Source organism: Tiliqua scincoides, chromosome 3 (assembly GCF_035046505.1).
Source record: "Tiliqua scincoides isolate rTilSci1 chromosome 3, rTilSci1.hap2, whole genome shotgun sequence".
In the NCBI taxonomy this organism is placed as follows: domain Eukaryota; kingdom Metazoa; phylum Chordata; class Lepidosauria; order Squamata; family Scincidae; genus Tiliqua; species Tiliqua scincoides.
Window position 1 is genome coordinate 126,341,171 of NC_089823.1, and position 17,477 is coordinate 126,358,647.

The 17,477-nt window shown below is 41.0% G+C and overlaps 1 protein-coding gene across 1 annotated transcript in view; it reads left to right on the forward strand.

Moving 5' to 3' along the window:
- NAA16 (N-alpha-acetyltransferase 16, NatA auxiliary subunit) overlaps window positions 1–16,037 on the forward strand; it is a 53,470-nt gene extending 37,433 nt beyond the window's left edge. Inside the window, exons 11-20 of the mRNA XM_066621807.1 lie at window positions 549–718; window positions 2,174–2,326; window positions 4,783–4,911; window positions 6,886–7,099; window positions 8,550–8,743; window positions 10,358–10,466; window positions 11,495–11,593; window positions 13,219–13,362; window positions 14,235–14,332; window positions 14,607–16,037. Of these exons, the coding sequence (XP_066477904.1) occupies window positions 549–718; window positions 2,174–2,326; window positions 4,783–4,911; window positions 6,886–7,099; window positions 8,550–8,743; window positions 10,358–10,466; window positions 11,495–11,593; window positions 13,219–13,362; window positions 14,235–14,332; window positions 14,607–14,807 (1,511 nt within the window). The 3' untranslated portion in view covers window positions 14,808–16,037. The remainder of the gene's footprint in view (window positions 1–548; window positions 719–2,173; window positions 2,327–4,782; window positions 4,912–6,885; window positions 7,100–8,549; window positions 8,744–10,357; window positions 10,467–11,494; window positions 11,594–13,218; window positions 13,363–14,234; window positions 14,333–14,606) is intronic.
- Window positions 16,038–17,477: the final 1,440 nt, after the last annotated feature.

Sequence of the window (17,477 nt, forward strand, 5' to 3'; positions counted from 1 at the left end):
ACGGTTGGCAGAATGTATAATATTGGACCATAAAAGCAGTAAAGCAAGTTTAGATCTGGAAAGAAAATATTGCGCATATATATTTCCCAATTTTTTTTGAAAGCTGGGAAAATTTTTTTCCCCATAGCTTCTACATTTCTGGAAATCTTACACTTTTAGTAACTGGTTTAAGACACTTTGAACCAGTTGAGATTCATTCATGCAGAGTAATCTCAAATTGTTTTGCTTCTGGTGTAACTATATAAATTGAATACTATGATAGCTGTTTTATTTGTGGAAAAATACTCGTTTTTTGTTAACTGTCCATTTTTTGAAATTTTAAAAGGGGATTTAAAACAAAATATATGCAAAGGATAAAAGAATCATGAATCACTCAACTGCAAGTTGAGAGTCTACTTGTTGAACCACTGTTGGTTCAGTTCACCTTCCTGATTTTAAGTGGGTTGCTATTCCTTCAAGTAGAACACTGTCTTCTAAAAAGTAAGCATTTTAATGTCTTTTCAAATGGAGACAGTATTTTCTGAAATATTATTCATGTTTTATTACAGAAAATGGAGAGCGAGAGCCCCCAACTACTCTGCTTTGGGTTCGTTATTTTCTTGCACAGCACTTTGACAAACTTGGTCAGTTTTCCTTGGCCTTGGATTACATTAATTCTGCAGTTGCAAGTACTCCAACACTAATAGAGCTGTTCTATTTAAAAGCAAAAATTTATAAGGTAATATTCTTGACTGTGCTACTTCTAATCAGTATATTTTGAAGGAACTGATAGTCTGGTATTTTTCATTGACAGCCCAATCCTATTGAGGATTGACCCTCATCCAGCTGGTGTGGAGGGGTCCAGCAGCAAAGTTGCGATGATCCTACCTCTTGTAGCTGAGCATGTAACATGATTACTAATGTAGCACTCTGCCAGCAGCCATTTTAGGACAGCAGAACTCACTTCTGTTGTTGTAATAGGTTCTGCAGGGCGGCCCAATCCTATAAATCAAAAGGTTAATTTTTTTTTTTAGTTCATAGCTTAGAATAGAAAATGACACAAAGAATACCAATATCTCTGAACCAGTAATGTTTGGAAGAAAAAGAGTAGTGCATTGCAAAATTCCAGTGTGCTTGTGGTGGGGCTTGGAAACTGCTTTTAAAGTCTGTATTGAATAAGTAGATTTTGTGTTCACACTGAAAAAGGTGCACCTTGCATGCTCTTGGTGCCTTTTTTCTTTCCTATTGCTTATATTACATCCTTGCAGATTTTTAAAAAAATATTGGTTGCTTAAAATTCGCAAGAGAAATATGCAGCTTTAGAAACCATGCTGAAATCATGTAGGAAATGGGTTAACTTGGTATCCAGTGAATGACCTGTTGTACCAAGCAGGAAACAAAGGCAGCAGCAGGAGGGCACAACAAATTAACTAGGCCAACACATGATAGGATTAACTAATTTATCTGCAAATAGAAAAAGCACACTTCTTCTGCTTTGTTTTTAAGTTAAATATTTCTATTTAAGGTAAGTACTTAATATTTAAAAGGGGAATACTTACATTTGAAATAAAGGAGATTGGTAGAAACCACCATGTATATTAGCCAGATGAAAGATGCTTCTCCTTTGAACTGGTCATCTATTTTGGGGAAAGGGGGGGGGTTACATTTTCCTGAGGCTATAACAAGTAAAGAGTGTTTACCAGAGGGCTAACACCAAAGGCAATTGCTGCTTTGGGTGTTTCACCTTCAGAGTTGAGACTAGTGCAATGTTGAAATATTTAAACCTGGGAAGAGTGATATAATAGGGTGAGATCTTGGAATGCATCTGGTGGGAGAGAAGAAATGTGTTGAGTGTGTTTGTTCCAGGTGAGAGATGAGTAAAGTAGAAGCCCAAAAAGGGGGGGGGGGAGAAGCCAATATATTATAGATTTTTTTAAAAACCTCTCAAGTATGTGGTCAACTTGGTACCTCTAATTATTATCCTTCTGTGAGTTCTAATTTTTAGCATTTGTATAATGAGCATGTTTGAGCTTGTTTCACTCTACAAAGTAAGATAGCTCATCACTTTTTATGTTCTTGGTGTTTTGAGAAAAGGTGTATTTCTGTCATATATTTTGGCATGTTATAGTTCTTAGAAGTTATGCATATAATGACAGTTCAATTATTAGTAAAACTTTTCCTCTTCCCTCAATAGCATGTAGGAAATCTCAAAGAGGCTGCCAAATGGATGGATGAAGCACAGTCATTGGACACAGCAGATAGGTTCATCAACTCAAAATGTGCAAAATATATGCTGCGAGCAAATATGGTGAAAGATGCAGAGGAAATGTGCTCCAAGTTTACAAGGGTAGAGAATATGTTCCTAACATAAGTTGTTGGTGTTTGTTTCAAAAATATTCGATTCAGAATTTTGCAGTAAAAATTCTGCCTAGGCATTGGTGACAGAGTTGATGATCACAAAAATATATCCATTAATAAAACTGAGCCTATCAGAAGTCAGCAGTTTCTAGGAGAAGCAGAATAGTTTAAGATTTCCCTGAAGTATTTTAAAATATTTGTCATACCTGGGTTGCAGTCTGGAATCACTCTGTTGCAGTAACTGTATTATTGCTGGACGTTTTAGGAATAAAAGTTGGGCATTTTAGGGAAAGCCGTTTTTATGTCCCGTGTCCATTAAATTTTCCTCTAAATGCTAACATTTATGCTTTTAATGAAGAATGTTAACCTGATATGTAGCACCCTGAGGGAGGCCCCAGCTGCCCTAGGGTCGCTGGTCTCCTGGAGATCCACAAGGGCTAGCAGTGGGGCGCTGTAGTGGCCAGCCCTTGCGCAGCAGACCCAGCTAGTAGGCCTCATTTAGGATGTAGAGGGAAGGGAGTCACAGCACCCAGTTCCTTCTCCCCCATCGTGGCTGCCTCAGGCTCATGGACTAGATGGCCTCTGCTCCTATCAGCAGCCTCATCACGGGCCAGGCTGGGTCTTGTATAGGGGAGGTCACACCTAGCAACCCCCCCTCCCTATAGGGGCCATTAGGCCCGTCCCATGGTTTTGCCCCCTCTTGCCTCTGGACTTCCTGGTCTGTCCTGCCCCTCATCCTTGGTGGCCATTTGTCTCCCCAACGCCCAGACTGGAGGTCCAAGTTTGGCGACTGGGCAGGACTGTGTCCACAGCTGCCGCTGTTGCCATGGCTTGGTGGCCAAGGGGAACGGAGAGGTCCGTGGCTCCTCCGGCATCTGCTGGAAGTGTTCCCACTGGGCACACTGCTGGCCCTGTCTTTCCTGGTTATGGGCGGGGCAAGGTCTTCGCCTCTGCAGGCGGGGGGGCATCCTCCTTCACTCTTGACGGACTGGGTAAAGCTGGCCCCCGGCCTGGCTCCAGACATTATGGTTTTTAAAAAATTGCTCTCTCTAGCTACTCATGCACACCATGTTTAAAGGTTGGTATAATCCAGAGATGTGTGGGGGCAGCAAGTGAGGCAGAACCACCCTACCGTATTCCACAGAAAATAGCCACCGCTCTGTTTCCTTTACTGTCATATGGCCAGTACAAAGATATTCAAGGTAGCCCCAGAATAGAGGAATTGCTGAAATTTGTTGTTATTATTTGGAATATTCCAAATAATTATTATTTGGAATATGCGGCTTTTCAACAAAGAAAGTTCACAAAGTAGAGAGCAAAAGAAATGAAAAAGATGGTTCCCTGTCGCAGAGGGGCTCCCAGTCTAAAAAGAAATGCAAGGAGAATACCAACAAATGTCCACTGGAAATGACTCTGTGCTGAGATGAATAAGGACATACCCTCATGCTGCATGTAAGAGAGCAACTTAAAAAGTGCTTCTTTGTTCATTTAGGAGATGACCTTTCTGAATAATGTGCCTTCTCAGTGAATTCTAAACTATATTCCTTGTGTACTTAAACTGTTAATCACTAATTATACAAGTGAACCTTCATAGTTATTTGTAGATTATGCATACTACTAAATGAGAAATATTGCCATGTCCCCTGAAATAAGGTCTCCTTCATCTCTGCTGTTTTGTTACAAATGCACAGCTCCTTTATCCTCCTGTATCAAATGTTATCATGCACCAAGAATCTATCTTAGCTAAATAGAAAAATAACTCCTTAAATCTTTGGAAAAAGAGAAAAGTAGGTACTTAAAGAGATTTTTAAAATCCAGGAATAAATAGTTGCCAAAGGCAGTAGTTCACAAACTTGGGAGTTTGTGAACCAGGGTAGGTCTTCGTGGAGAAGGTATTCACCAGTGATGTGATCCCCAGGATTGTGCTGCTGCCGGGGATGGAAGGGGAGGTTTAAACTTTACTGATCGCTGTGCTTGTCTGGGGATGGGGGTAGGGAGCCCCATGGAGCCCACTGCAGGGAACCCAAGCCTTGGAAAATGTAAAAATCATGATTGCGACCCACTTCTCATTTCGCAAACTGGAGGTTGGTCACAATCACAATTTTTATACTTTCCAAGACTTGGGAAGCCCTGCAGAGGGCTCCGTGGGGCTTCCTACCCTCCTGGAGGGCAGTACAGCAATTGATAAATTTAATCCCCCTTCTATTCCCTGCAGCAGCGCAGTCCTGGGGATCATGTTGCTGCCTTTCCCTCTCCATCACCCCTTAAGGGGCCAAAGGAAGGGCTTCTCAGGCTGGGGCATCGCGACTCCCCAGTTTGAGAACCTCAGGCCTAAGGAATTGCAACAGCGTGTTTTTATATGAGAGGGAGTTATTAGCTTCCAATTAAGTAAATGAAAGTATTATAGTAACTTATTTTGTATGTGTGTGCTTGTGTGAATTTCAGGAAGGAACTTCTGCAATGGAGAATCTCAATGAAATGCAGTGTATGTGGTTCCAGACTGAATGTGCTTTAGCTTTTCAGAGACTAGGAAAATATGGGGATGCTTTGAAAAAGTGCCATGAAGTGGAGAGGGTAAGTAGGTAAACAGACTGATTTTTTTTCCTGATTAACATGCATCTTAAGGCATACTGGCTTTGTTAACTAACCATCTGAGTATCTTCATGATTTTAAAATGCCAAATGCTACTTTTTAAAATGCTTTAAAGGATTAAAAGCATTGATCATTCTCAAACAAGCCTTTACCCTTTTCCTAACACACTCTTCACTTTCTCATTATCTCTCATTATCTGTACCTAATTCATTCATATCCCTTATAACAAAAATCCTAAGAACCCAATCGTTCACCCACCTACCCCCACTGGTGCAGCCATGCCAAAAACAGATTTGCTGTATCCAGCGGGAGGAGGGCAAATCAGAAGACTTCAGTGGGGAAAGGGGATTTAAATCAGTAAGCCAGCATTTTACTGGCACAAGTCCAAGGAGGCAAGGAGGCTTGAAACAGAGGTGATAGTAGTGCATGCTGTTGCTGCCATATCCACCCCTTCCCATAGTCTCCCTGCCCCATTCTGCCTCCACCACTGCTTTACCTGCTCTGGCAGGAGCTGGGTGGTCTGGTGAGGGACAGGGAGTGCTGCCACCTCTTGAGGCAGCACTGTCAAAATGGCTGCAGAATGCTTTATGCTTTGTCAGCAGCTGTTTTACAGTGGAACTGTGTTCCTCTGTCATAAAACCATGCGTGCACTGGCCGAATTCTAGATAGGACTGGGCTGTAAATGTCTAATTTACATTGCATTAAATGCCTATAAATGCCTAATTTAAAGTTGGAAAAAGTTGTGTGGCTTGATAAGAGAATAAACAACAATTAATATTCTACAGCAGGCGTGTCCAAAGTTTATGGCAGGAGGGCCACATCATCTCTCTGACACTGTGTCGGGGGCCAAGGAAAAAAAGAATTAATTTACATTTAAAATTTGAATACAATTACATAAGTATACATAAATGACTATATTAAAGATGAACTTATATGAATGAATGAAGGTCTTGCAATAGCTCAAGGTCTATAAAAGGCCTTGCACAAAGCAAGGCTGGCCTTTCCTTTGCTGCTGCTACTGCATCACAGATGTGAAACAGCATGTAGTGGAGGAAGCCCTCATCCTACAGCTCACGCAAGAGGTCAAGCAGCCACCCTTATGCTGAGAGCAGATGCGTCGGGCCAGTGCGGGCTCCAACAAATCTCCGGAGGGCCAGAGGCTCATTGGAGACTGGGGTCTCCCTGAGGGCCACATTGAGAGGGCTCGCGGGCCACATGTGGCCCCAGGGCCAGGGTTTGGGCACCCCTGTTCTACAGTATCAATAAAGCAGATACTCTGTAATGAAGCATGTAATGCATTGGGATGCACTACCCATCAGGCAGTGCATCTCACACATCTTACACTCTTCCTGTCTTCTGATGGTCCTGAGAAGTGTTTTCCCTAAAGTTTGCAGGAGCATGCTTGAGAAAGGGCCCTTTTGTGCCTACCATGGGGAGAAATCCAAAATTCAATCTGACCTCCTAGAACACCTCCCTGGACATTTAAGGCAATTCTTTCCCTTTCTCTGTCATCAAAGCAAAGTCTATCAATTGAAATGGAGGTAGACCTTGTCTCTCTGCAAGAGACTTTGTCCTTCTCACCCCCCCACCTTATATCCAAAATCTTGGTATGAATAAAGAGAGAGTTGTTCTTAATATGCGCAGTATGGATAACAGAAAATCCTTGTAGTGAATATACTGAAAAAGATGTCCCTCCCCCAGACTCTCTCAGCACATCTGCTAACCATTTGCAGCACACTAATGTACCACTGCACAGTGGTTGAAAATCACTCTCGGCCATAAGTATGTTTCTAGTAGCTGATTGAAAGTGCAGGAAGAGTCTTCTGCTTGTCAGTTGTTTATCCATGATGCCCTTTGTGATTATCATATGTAATTCAAGGCACTTTATGCAGTGCTTTCTCTGAAGACATAGCCTAACAGAAACATGCATCATTTTAATTGTGTCCCTTTTTATAGCACTTTTTTGAGATAACAGATGATCAATTTGACTTCCATACATACTGCATGAGAAAGATGACACTGCGTGCCTATGTTGACCTCTTGAGATTGGAAGATATTCTCAGGAAACATGCCTTCTATTTCAAGGCTGCTCGATCAGCAATTGAAATTTACTTGAAGCTACATGATAATCCACTAGCCAATGAAAGCAAAGAACAAGAAGTAAATTCAGGTATTTAAGCTGTAATGGAGGGTAGTTTGTTTATAACATGCTGTTCCTAAGTGCTTTGACAAGAGGATTTACTTTGGTATTTTACAGGTCTTCAGCTTTTTTCTTCTGATACTTGCCTTTTTCAACATTAACAAAAAATTAAGTATCATGCCATATAAACTTATTTTTTAAGCTGGTTTACAAATACCATCTGCTGAATAGGATGCAGATGTCACCTGGCAGTAGTCAAAACAGTATTATGAATCGTGCACATAATTTAATAGTTCAGAATCTTAGCTTTAATTTTGGTTACAAACAATTCTGAAAATATATGTGAAGTAACTGTTAAAGAGTTACAAAATGAAAGGAATCTTTGGCATAGTTCACTGTGCCATTGTGTGCATTGCTCAGACAACAAGGCTTCCGTAGAGCTACTCTGTCTGTTGTAGCTTGTGCACTTTGCCTAGTTCTTCAATCCAATAATCTTTATTGGCATACATACATAATACATGTGGCAACAGCCAACTACAAGAGAATGCATAGAGGGCACACACGGTAGGGTAAAAATAGAATTAATAACATGAAATACAGAACATTCTCTGTAGTAGGCTTAACAAGTAGACTAGGTATACTTGAAGGACACTGAGACTAAGAATTTAACCTAGTTCTCACTAAAGTGGCAAACCTGTGTTAGATTGATTTCAAAATTTACATGAGCGGAATATTTCATTGTGCAAAACAAATTATCTTCATTTAGAAAATAAGATATCAACAAGGAGATGTATTATAGTCTAGCCTTCTCCCTGACAGACTGTGCCGAGACTAGTCCCTGTCCTTTAACCAGTTGCCAACGCATTATAGTTCCTATCCTCTTATCCCATGACTGCTGTGTTTCTTGAAGAGTCTTTAATGAAAGACTTTATCAGAAGTCAAAGTATGTACACTGGACTGCACTGCCTCTAGCAAAAAGTTAAAAAAAAATTCTGAAAGTTTGTTCATAAAGTAAGTTAAGAGTTCACTATTTTATTATGTGTTTTGGGGCCCATTCCTATCCACCTTTCCAGAACCGATGCTGCCATGCCAATGCAGTGCATGCTCCATTCTGGGAGGGGCAGCAGTCATGCAGGCATCCTCAGGGTTAGGAAAGTTTGTTCCCTACTTCGGGGCTGCATTGTGACTGCCTCAGTGCTGGAAATTTAGATAGGATTGGGCCTTTAGTCATAAGTGAGAGAAAAGTGAAAATTACAGTCCAGATATATTGCCACTTAAATATGAAATATAAAAATGTTTGTATGTTTTCAATAAAACCAGGACTTTACACTGGCTGCATCCAGGCCTGATGGCAAACATCATTTGCCTTTATGAGCATGAGAAACCTTGGGCTCAGGCAGTCTCTTCTCCCTTACAAGGGAGATTAGAAGCTTCTAATCTGTATTAAGTCTCATATTAACATATATTCCATTATATGTAGAAAACCTTTCTGCCAAAGAACTGAAGAAAATGCTTAGTAAACAAAGAAGAGCTCAGAAAAAAGCTAAACTTGAAGAGGAGAGGAAACATGCAGAAAGAGAGAGACAGCAAAAGAATCAAAAGAAGAAACGAGATGAGGAAGAGGAGGAAACTAGTGGTCCCAAGGAAGAGTTAGTTCCTGAAAAACTAGAAAGGGTAAATTTGAGCTCTACTTTTGCATAGTTTATTGTGGTTTATCATTTGCCTATTGGTTATAAATATGGTTTGACTGTTTAGAACAGGGGTGCTCAATAGGTGGATCGCGATCTACCGGCAAAATGAGTAGATCGCGGAGTGCCAACCCCCCCCTTCAGGTGCCTCTGGGAGGAAATGCCGGGAGTAAGGCCCATTGTACTCAATGGGGCTTACTCCCAGATAAGTGTGGCTAGGATTGCAGCCTCACAGCCTAATCCTAGGCATGTCTACTCAGGAGTAAGTCCTGTTATACTCAGTGGGGCTCAAGGTACACCAACATACATTGTACACATAAATGTTATATGTTATGATGGTGCGAACATTGTAAAAAAAACTCTGGTAGATCTCCGGGCCTTGCTGGGTTTCAAAGTAGCTCTCAAGCCAAAAATGTGTGAGCACCCCTGGTTTAGAACCTTCTTCTTTCACTATTCTGTACAATAAAAACTGGATTGCAACTTTATTAATAGAGTATCCAATGAGACCAAATGTTTGCAAGAAAACTTGGGATCAGTTTGCACACTGGTCTTGGTAGATAGGCCACAGAGTTTGCACACATAATATCAGGCATGTGTGTATGTACATTGCACAGAAAATATGTGGGATAAACACACAGAATAGGGGTGCAGGAATATATTTGTATTGCGAGGTCAGAGAGCAACTTAAACGCACCAGAGGTAGGGGGCAAAAGCTCAAAACTCACTGTCATGTTACTGAACTTAGTAGGTCTTTTTTTGCCCTTCTCTACCTTACCATATCCAGCAGTGTGCTTCACAGGTTTCATCACAGTCCATGACACGTCACAAACCATGATGTCTATATGCAACCTCCGGGTATTAGAGGTAACCTGTCTCTGATTGCCAGATACAAGGGAGTGACAACAGGATATAAGTTTCTTGTTATCTTGAGTGCCCTCTGAGGCATCTGGTTGGCCACTGGGAAATACAGGACGCTATGCCAAGCTATGCCTTGACCTGATCCAGCAGGGCTGTTCTTATGCTTGATCCCATTATTCTTGAGCATTACAGCTGCTGCTTTTTCTTTCTTGAGGCTTTTTCAGAGGTTGCATCAGGAGCATGCCTTGGGGTAATTTATTCCTTCCCTCAACTTTCTTCCATCCTTCTCCCTATGGAAGAAGTGAATGCCCCAACTGGAGAATCCCCTGTTCAGATATCTATTCAGTAATCCATTAACTTCTCTCAACCATGAGACGGTTGAAAGAGGGAACATTTAAGCCTGATTTGTGGTTTAACAGATGCAGTTAAGTTGCAGTGGCTGGGAGTTAGGAACAGAAAATGCCAGTTATTGACACAACTCAAACTGTCCAGTGAAACCACCTGTCTCAGAAGGGGACAGATAAGATTGAAGGAAACACTATAAGCAGTGCAATCCTCTGCATAGTTACACAGAAATAAATCCCATTGTATTCAGTGGGGCTTATTACTTGGAACATATTGCAACCTAAATCCGTTGAAAGAAAATGCAATGACTTAAGGTTATGATGAGCTTAATCTTTAGAAACCATAATCTGGCATGACTCCTCTTTGTGATTAACTTGAATTTCTTTTGTTGAAACAGGTTGATAATCCATTAGAAGAAGCCATTAAATTCCTTATACCGCTTAAGAATCTTGTGGCAGATAACATAGACACACATCTGTTAGCATTTGAAATATATTTCAGGAAAGGTAAAGTATATGCACTTGTAAAATATATTGATAATTTTGTTACGTATGTACATTTTGCTACTCCTAAACTTAGATGAATACATATGTACTGTAGAATTTTATCTGCATGTAATGCAAGCATTCTTAACAGCCCAATCCTATTCTTCCTCCCTGTCCCCATTGATGCATTCACGCCAAAATGACTTGCATTGCATTCCTGTGGAGGGGCAGTCAAGGAGGTCTGGGTAAGGGAACATTTGTTTGCTTATCCAGGGGTAAGCCTCTGCAGTGCAGAGGGATCTACTTGGACCTGCACTTACAAAATTACTGGCACAGGTCCACATGCCACATTGACCCAGGCCTCAGGATTGGGACTGGGAAGGGGGATTGATTCAGCGCTTGCCACTGCCACCAAACCTGCCACCTTCCTGAACCTGAGCCACCACTGTTGCCTCCCTATGGGTTGGGCATCTACAATGATCCTCCTGTTTAGGGAAGGCTCTGCTCTTCTTGCTGGCACTCCAGCCACGTGTGACTCCATGTGCTGCTGGAATGGCTTTTACGACTGCTGTAAGGCAGTTAATGCTGGCAGACCACTCAACAGGACTGGGCTGTTAGTCTAATAGGAACTACTGTTCAGTTAGGCCCAAATCCTAACCAACTTTCCAGCTCTGACATAGCTCTGCCAATGGGGTATGTGCTGCAACCTGTAGTTTGGTGGCAGTCATGGAGGCCACCTCAAAGTAAGGGAATGTTTGTTCCCTTACCTTGGAGCTGCATTGCCCTTAGGTCAGTGCTGGAAAGTTGGTTAGGATTGCACCCTTAGTTAAAGTATCTATAATACATTTTATGTTATGGTGAAAATGAACTTTTGCTACACAGTATTCATGTTTTCCTTGTTAACGAAGTTATTTTCCTGTCTGATAAATTTGAATATGTTCCCCTGACTTTAAAGCATTGGGGCAGGTAAAAAGAATTTGTTTAGGCCATCATAATACAATCAAATATAGAATGTTACAAACTAGCATTGTATTGTTTTATTTGTGCAGGAAAGTTTCTGTTAATGTTGCAGTCTGTTAAAAGAGCTTTTGCCATCAACAGTAATAACCCATGGCTTCATGAATGTTTGATTAAATTCTCCAAGTGTGGTAAGTACAAAAACATTTAACAGATTGCTTGTTGTAAAAATTGTGGAAGAACTTAGTGAAGTCCTCATGTGTAGAAATCAAGGCCCCAATTCATACGTTCTTAAGCAGTGGCGTCGCTTGTGGGGTGGTGCGCGTTGCACTGGGTGATGCACACTGGGGGGGGTGACACGCTAAAATTGTGGTGGTTAGAAGTAATACCATCATGTTATATACCATTGGATGCAGAATTTCCAGCAGAATGCAAAAAACCAGGGTGAAATATCCCCTTTCTATCAAAAATTATGGCCGAAAAAGCACCCTATGGAAAGTGAAACTGAGCCGTATTGCGTGAGTAGGTGAACTTGCCTTAGTCTGTCAGAAAGGCAGGATGAGAGGAATCCAACGACACCAGAATAGTCCTGATCCAATGAATGCAGCCCCCCAAAACACCTGAGAAGGATGGCCAAGCAGACAAATGTATTGAGCCCTATGGAAAGCGAAACTAAGCCTCACAGTCGTGTTTACTCACAAGTAAGTAAACGTGCCTTGGCTGGTAGTCAGGCCTAGCAAAGGGGAATGTGAAGCCACCAAAATGGTCCTGATCTGATGAAACTGGAGCTCAACAAATGCTCCAGAAGGCAGCCTCCCCCCCCCCCACTTAAAAGGATCAAAACAGAGGCTTCAGCTGATGAGGTGAATTTTTTTAAGACTTTCAAAGCCAGGTGGATCCTGACAGTGATCTGGTTTAAACAGAATTTCTTAAATTGAAATGGGCACTGGGTAAGGCTGAAAACTTTACTGATTTTGGATAGGGGGTGTTATTGCAGGCAGGCTACAGAGGAAATTCACTTAGTGGAACAGGCCTGGCTTCCCCTTATTTATTTATTTTACTTTAATTATTTATACTTATTTATTTTTATTTGCCTGATGATGTCACTTCCACCAAGACTTCTGGTGGGTCTTGGACAGATTGTCATTCTAAAAAGTGGGTCCCAGTGCTAAAAGTTTGAGAACTGCTGCAATAAGGTATTAGTAAGTTGAGACCCTGGGGGGTGACACCACTAGTGACCAAAATCACTAATATCACGGTTTGGAAGAACACCATCATGTTATACATCAATCAGTGCATAATTTCATGCAGAATGTGTTCTATCTTTGTTGTATCAAAAGGTACAGCCAAAAAACCAGTGGGGGTGGAGTGATGGTACATCACCACGCCCACCACCTGGGTTGTTGTCCCGCCCACTGCATGGGGGGTGATGTGCTGGCATCCCACACCATGTGCCGCAAACCCTAGTGACGCCACTGTTCTTAGTGCTAGTAGGAGTGAAGGAATGAAATGTAGAATGTATAGAATGATATCGAAATACAGAATGTGTGCCATGGAAAGAACAACCCACTCTTGTTTAAAACTGCTCTGTATTCAGCTTGGTGGTTGTCTGCAGTGAAAATCTTCATACCACCTCTGACTATGTGTGATGTTCTCAGCCTGTGCTATCTGGGATTGAACCCCAATTGTGGAAGGGTTTTTGTGGAACGAATGGTAGCCATTTAACAATAGTGTTCCTACTACTGAAATAATGGTAAGCTGTGCAGTTTTGTTAAGTGACAACAAAAATGTAGTAATGTGCTTTCTGTATTTTTAGTGTCTGATCATAGTAACTTGCCAGAAATCGTGAACAAAGTCCTAACCCAAGAAATGCAGAAGATCTTTATTAGTAAAGATTTGGAAAGTTTTAATGAAGAATTTCTCAAACGCAATTCTACCTCCATTCAGCATCTGCTATCAGGTTGGTTTGTATTGGTGTGTGTTAAAGTTTGTCAAACTCTGACACAAGTCCATATTTGATTTTAACTATTCAGTTGCTCATTCAGAGTGGTACAAAGTTTCCAGTGGAGATATGATTTTTTTAAAGGAAAATCTAAATTAAAATCTAAGAAAGCTCATATAAATGCTTTACTTTTTAGTGCTTTTCATTGCATACCATTTTCTAAAGCAGTTGTGTAGCTACTTTGCTACCAGTCTTTTGAAACACAGGATTTTACATAAGAACATAAGAAGAGCCCTGCTGGATCAGGCCCAGGGCACATCTAGTCCAGCTTCCTGTATCTCACAGAGACCCACCAGATGCCTCAGGGAGCACACACAAGACCACAAGATACTTGCATCTCGCTGCCTTCTCCCTGCATCTAGCATTCTCTTTACACTCACACCCCATAAGAACATAGGATTTTTCCCCTAGTAGATTTTCCCCTGCCTAAACACATTTTAGTTGTCCTTTGTCACCAGAATGCTGTCTTTCCAACATCCACCTCACTCTGTTCTTCTAATCTAAATTGTTAAGAAGCATTTAAAGACTTAAATTGTTTAAAAGTATTAAAGAAGTATTATCGCTTCATTCAGGTCTTATTTGCTTCCTCTACACTTTCCTTTCTGTGTTGTGCTTCTCCTTTATGGTTTCTGTGAATTCTCACTCATGCAGATCTGAGTACATGTGGACAAATTGCAGCACTTTCTAGACATTGCTATTTAGATGTCACATGTCCTGTAAAATACACTTCAAGGATAGAATTGGGCTGTTAAATTTTGGTCTTAAGTTTTCAGAATTTGCAACTGCATTTACCTGGGAATGAGACCCATTTTCTTTTTCTGCTCTTTCAGGTGCCAAAATGATGTATTTCCTGGACAATTCAAGACAAGAGAAAGCTACTGCTATTGCTGTTAGACTAGATGACACTATGAGAGACAAAAATGTGAAGGTAACTCATTATTGTAGTTGTAAAATGAGTTTCCTAATAGTACGCAATCACAAGCAGTACAGCTTTTAAAAGAGTTGGATTTATAATTAATATTTTAGGGAGTCTTCGTGAATGGCATAAAAAAGAACATCTTTTTGCTTTTCTGTAGAAAAGGAAAAAGAACTTTCCTGCAGTCATTTCTACTTGAGGAGAGACTAGTGGGAAGCGGTATGTCTGTTGTTAGAATGCCTTTCACAAAATAATCCTGGCTGAAACTTTTCTTTTGTTTTTTCAGACTTTGACAAAAGTTTTGGAGTCATTACTTGATGGCAGCTTTGGAACTTGTCACTCTCAGAGCAATGAATATCGAATAGCATGCCACAAACAGTTTCCTTTAGCATCTGCCTTCATGCCTCTCACAAATGAAGATGACGGTTGCTTTGCATCAATGAATCATACAGCCATTAATCATGATGTGCTGTCCAATGAAATTTAAACAGATATGTTTCCTTCTTCCAGACTGGTTTCATACAGATCTTCGATAGAATGCATTGGAACATGATTCAGATGTCGGACTGAGACAGTTGAATAACATTAGAGTGTACTGTTCTTTTCTTCAACAAGAACTGCCAATATTTATGTAAACATCTATCTCTGAATAATACTGGTCATGTTTATACTTGTACAGTTATGAATCTTTTTAAATCATGGACGCTAGAGATTGACCATTCACATTAACAATGTTGCATATAGATACATTCAGTCATTTCTTACAAACATCAGATGAGCAAAGTTGGCAAACTTAAGATGGATAAAATTCTGCATGTCTTGTTGCCCCATCTTTTTTTCAACTTTGGTTTTATTTGTTTATTTCAAAGCGCATAAGTTGCATTACAGATGGTGGCAATTTTCCTGTCCATGCAAAGTGTTGTATGGAAATGGTGCTGACTAATTTGAACGGCTTGTTTTTGTTTGGTTTTTTAAACTATAACCAAGATTCTGCCATTATTAGTCTGAACAGTTTATTAAACCTTTTAAGCCATTGAATACCCACTGTAACTACTTAGATGCTTGCTTCTTTACCACTTACCAACTTTGAGACAGCATTCCGCTTCAAAGAAGGAAGAAGTATAGTAGCAGAGAATATGCTCCTGTCCAAACAATTGTTTAAATTTAATGTTGAGCTCAGTTAAAACTGTCACATTTCAACATAAGAAAAGTAAACTTTTTGTTGAAATGTTGTTGCTTAAGTACTATTAAAAGTTAGCATTTAAGATGTACTTTAAACAAATTTAAGTGAGCACAACTAGTCTGACTGCAAATCACAGTTAACCTTTTTTCTTTGTATTTTGCCCAGAATGTATTACACATACAACATATCACAATTTTAATTCAGCTGTCTTAAATGTTTTCCTTCAGAACAAAAATGGCTGTTCATGGAAACCTTATATAACTTCTATCAAAACTGAAAATACACTGTGGCTTGTACAGAAAATTCATTTTCTGAAAATTAATGGAACCAGTTTGTTATTTTATAGTTAATGTAAATATTCAAGTAATATTACTTAGGCCCTATGCAAAATTTAAGAAGGGAAATCTTATCAAGACATATGGTTATAATTAAGACACTCTCCTTTGTCAGTTTAGGATCAATAGTTGAATGAAAACTCGCCATAAAATAATGCCAACTGATGTAATGCTGTAATAAATTATTTTGTACACATTGGCTCTGGTTTGCTTTTTGTTTTGTATAGATTCAATATGGAATAGTCACATGAATAACAGCCCAGTCCTCTGTACTTCCCCACATGGCAATTCAGCAGCACCACCACAGCTTCTGCTGCATGCCATGGGGGAGTTTAGCCCTCTAGAGGCCTCCTCGGGGCAACATTTGCCCTGACCTGTACTGGTGGGAGTCCACATGGATCCGTGAAGGCAGATCAAGCCCAGGAAGAGAGTTAGCTGCTTGAAGACTATGTTCAAGCTTTTTCACAGTAAAATATTTGTTATATATTTGTCCTCATTTTTTTCTCTCCTGTCTTCCCTCCCCTTGTTTCTTCTCACCCAGCTCCATGCTGATTAGTTAGAGCTGTGGGCTCTATATGATAGAGAAGGGAAAGAATTGGTGATTTTTTCCCCCCTGCAGTAGCAAGGAGGGTGAGCATAGTAACAGCATTTCTACATAGTAGCAGCAGCAGCAGCAGCATAGTAGCCTGGCTCCCACCTGCACTCCATGCAGAGAAAGAGGAGGTTAGCTAGATCACTTTAAAGTGCAACCTGTATCCTGCAGGAGGTCACAATTATGCTCCCTCCCCACAGACCAAAGGGTTGCCCAAACAGCAAGTCAAGAGGTGCACAGATGAAAAACCTGCTAACAGCAGCTATGTTCCCAGGTTACTTAGGTGCAGTTCCCATTATATCCCCTCCTTACAGGAAGGTGAGGAATGCTGGCACACACTCCGGACTCTTCTCTCTCCACCCCCATAGCTGAGATGGTATTGTCCTCAAGCCCAGCTGAATAGGCTGGGGAAATGGCCACCAATTAAGAACCTCTGCCAACTGGTTGGTATGCACTTCTCTGATCCTCCTTCTCTTGGTCACTTCTCTTGGTCCTCCTCTGGAATCAGATAAAAAGTGAGTAATCTGACCCCAGCCCTTCCTTTAGATCTTGTTGGGACCAGGCTTATACCCAGCTCCGGCAATACGTCCAGGCCCTGCTGTCACAGAATGTGAACAGGGCAGTGGTTTGGGGTTCAGGAAGTTATTGTCATAGCTGCTCCCAGAGGGGTATAAAGCACAGAAACAAGAGAGGGACAGATCTTCCTATTTTTTCTTCCAGCCTTTCTAGTGGGCAGGGGGAACCTGCAGAATCTGCCAGCAGAGCTTTGGGAGAAAAATTCATACAGGGGAGACCTTAGATCCCAATATATTGGCTCTTTCCATATTCCTGCATGTGACAATGGATCACTGGCCACCTGCTGAGGTGGTAAGAGGCAGGGAAGAGTGGATCTGGAAACTGGGGAGGGCAAGGGCATAATTTAGGGCAGGGACACTGAGGGGGTGGATCTGCTAGTTCAGTGGTTTTCAAACTTTGAGGGAGCTTTACTCCCTCAGTAAGTCTTTGTGGGGGAGGGGCTAGGGCAGCAAGGCGATCCCCAGGATTGAG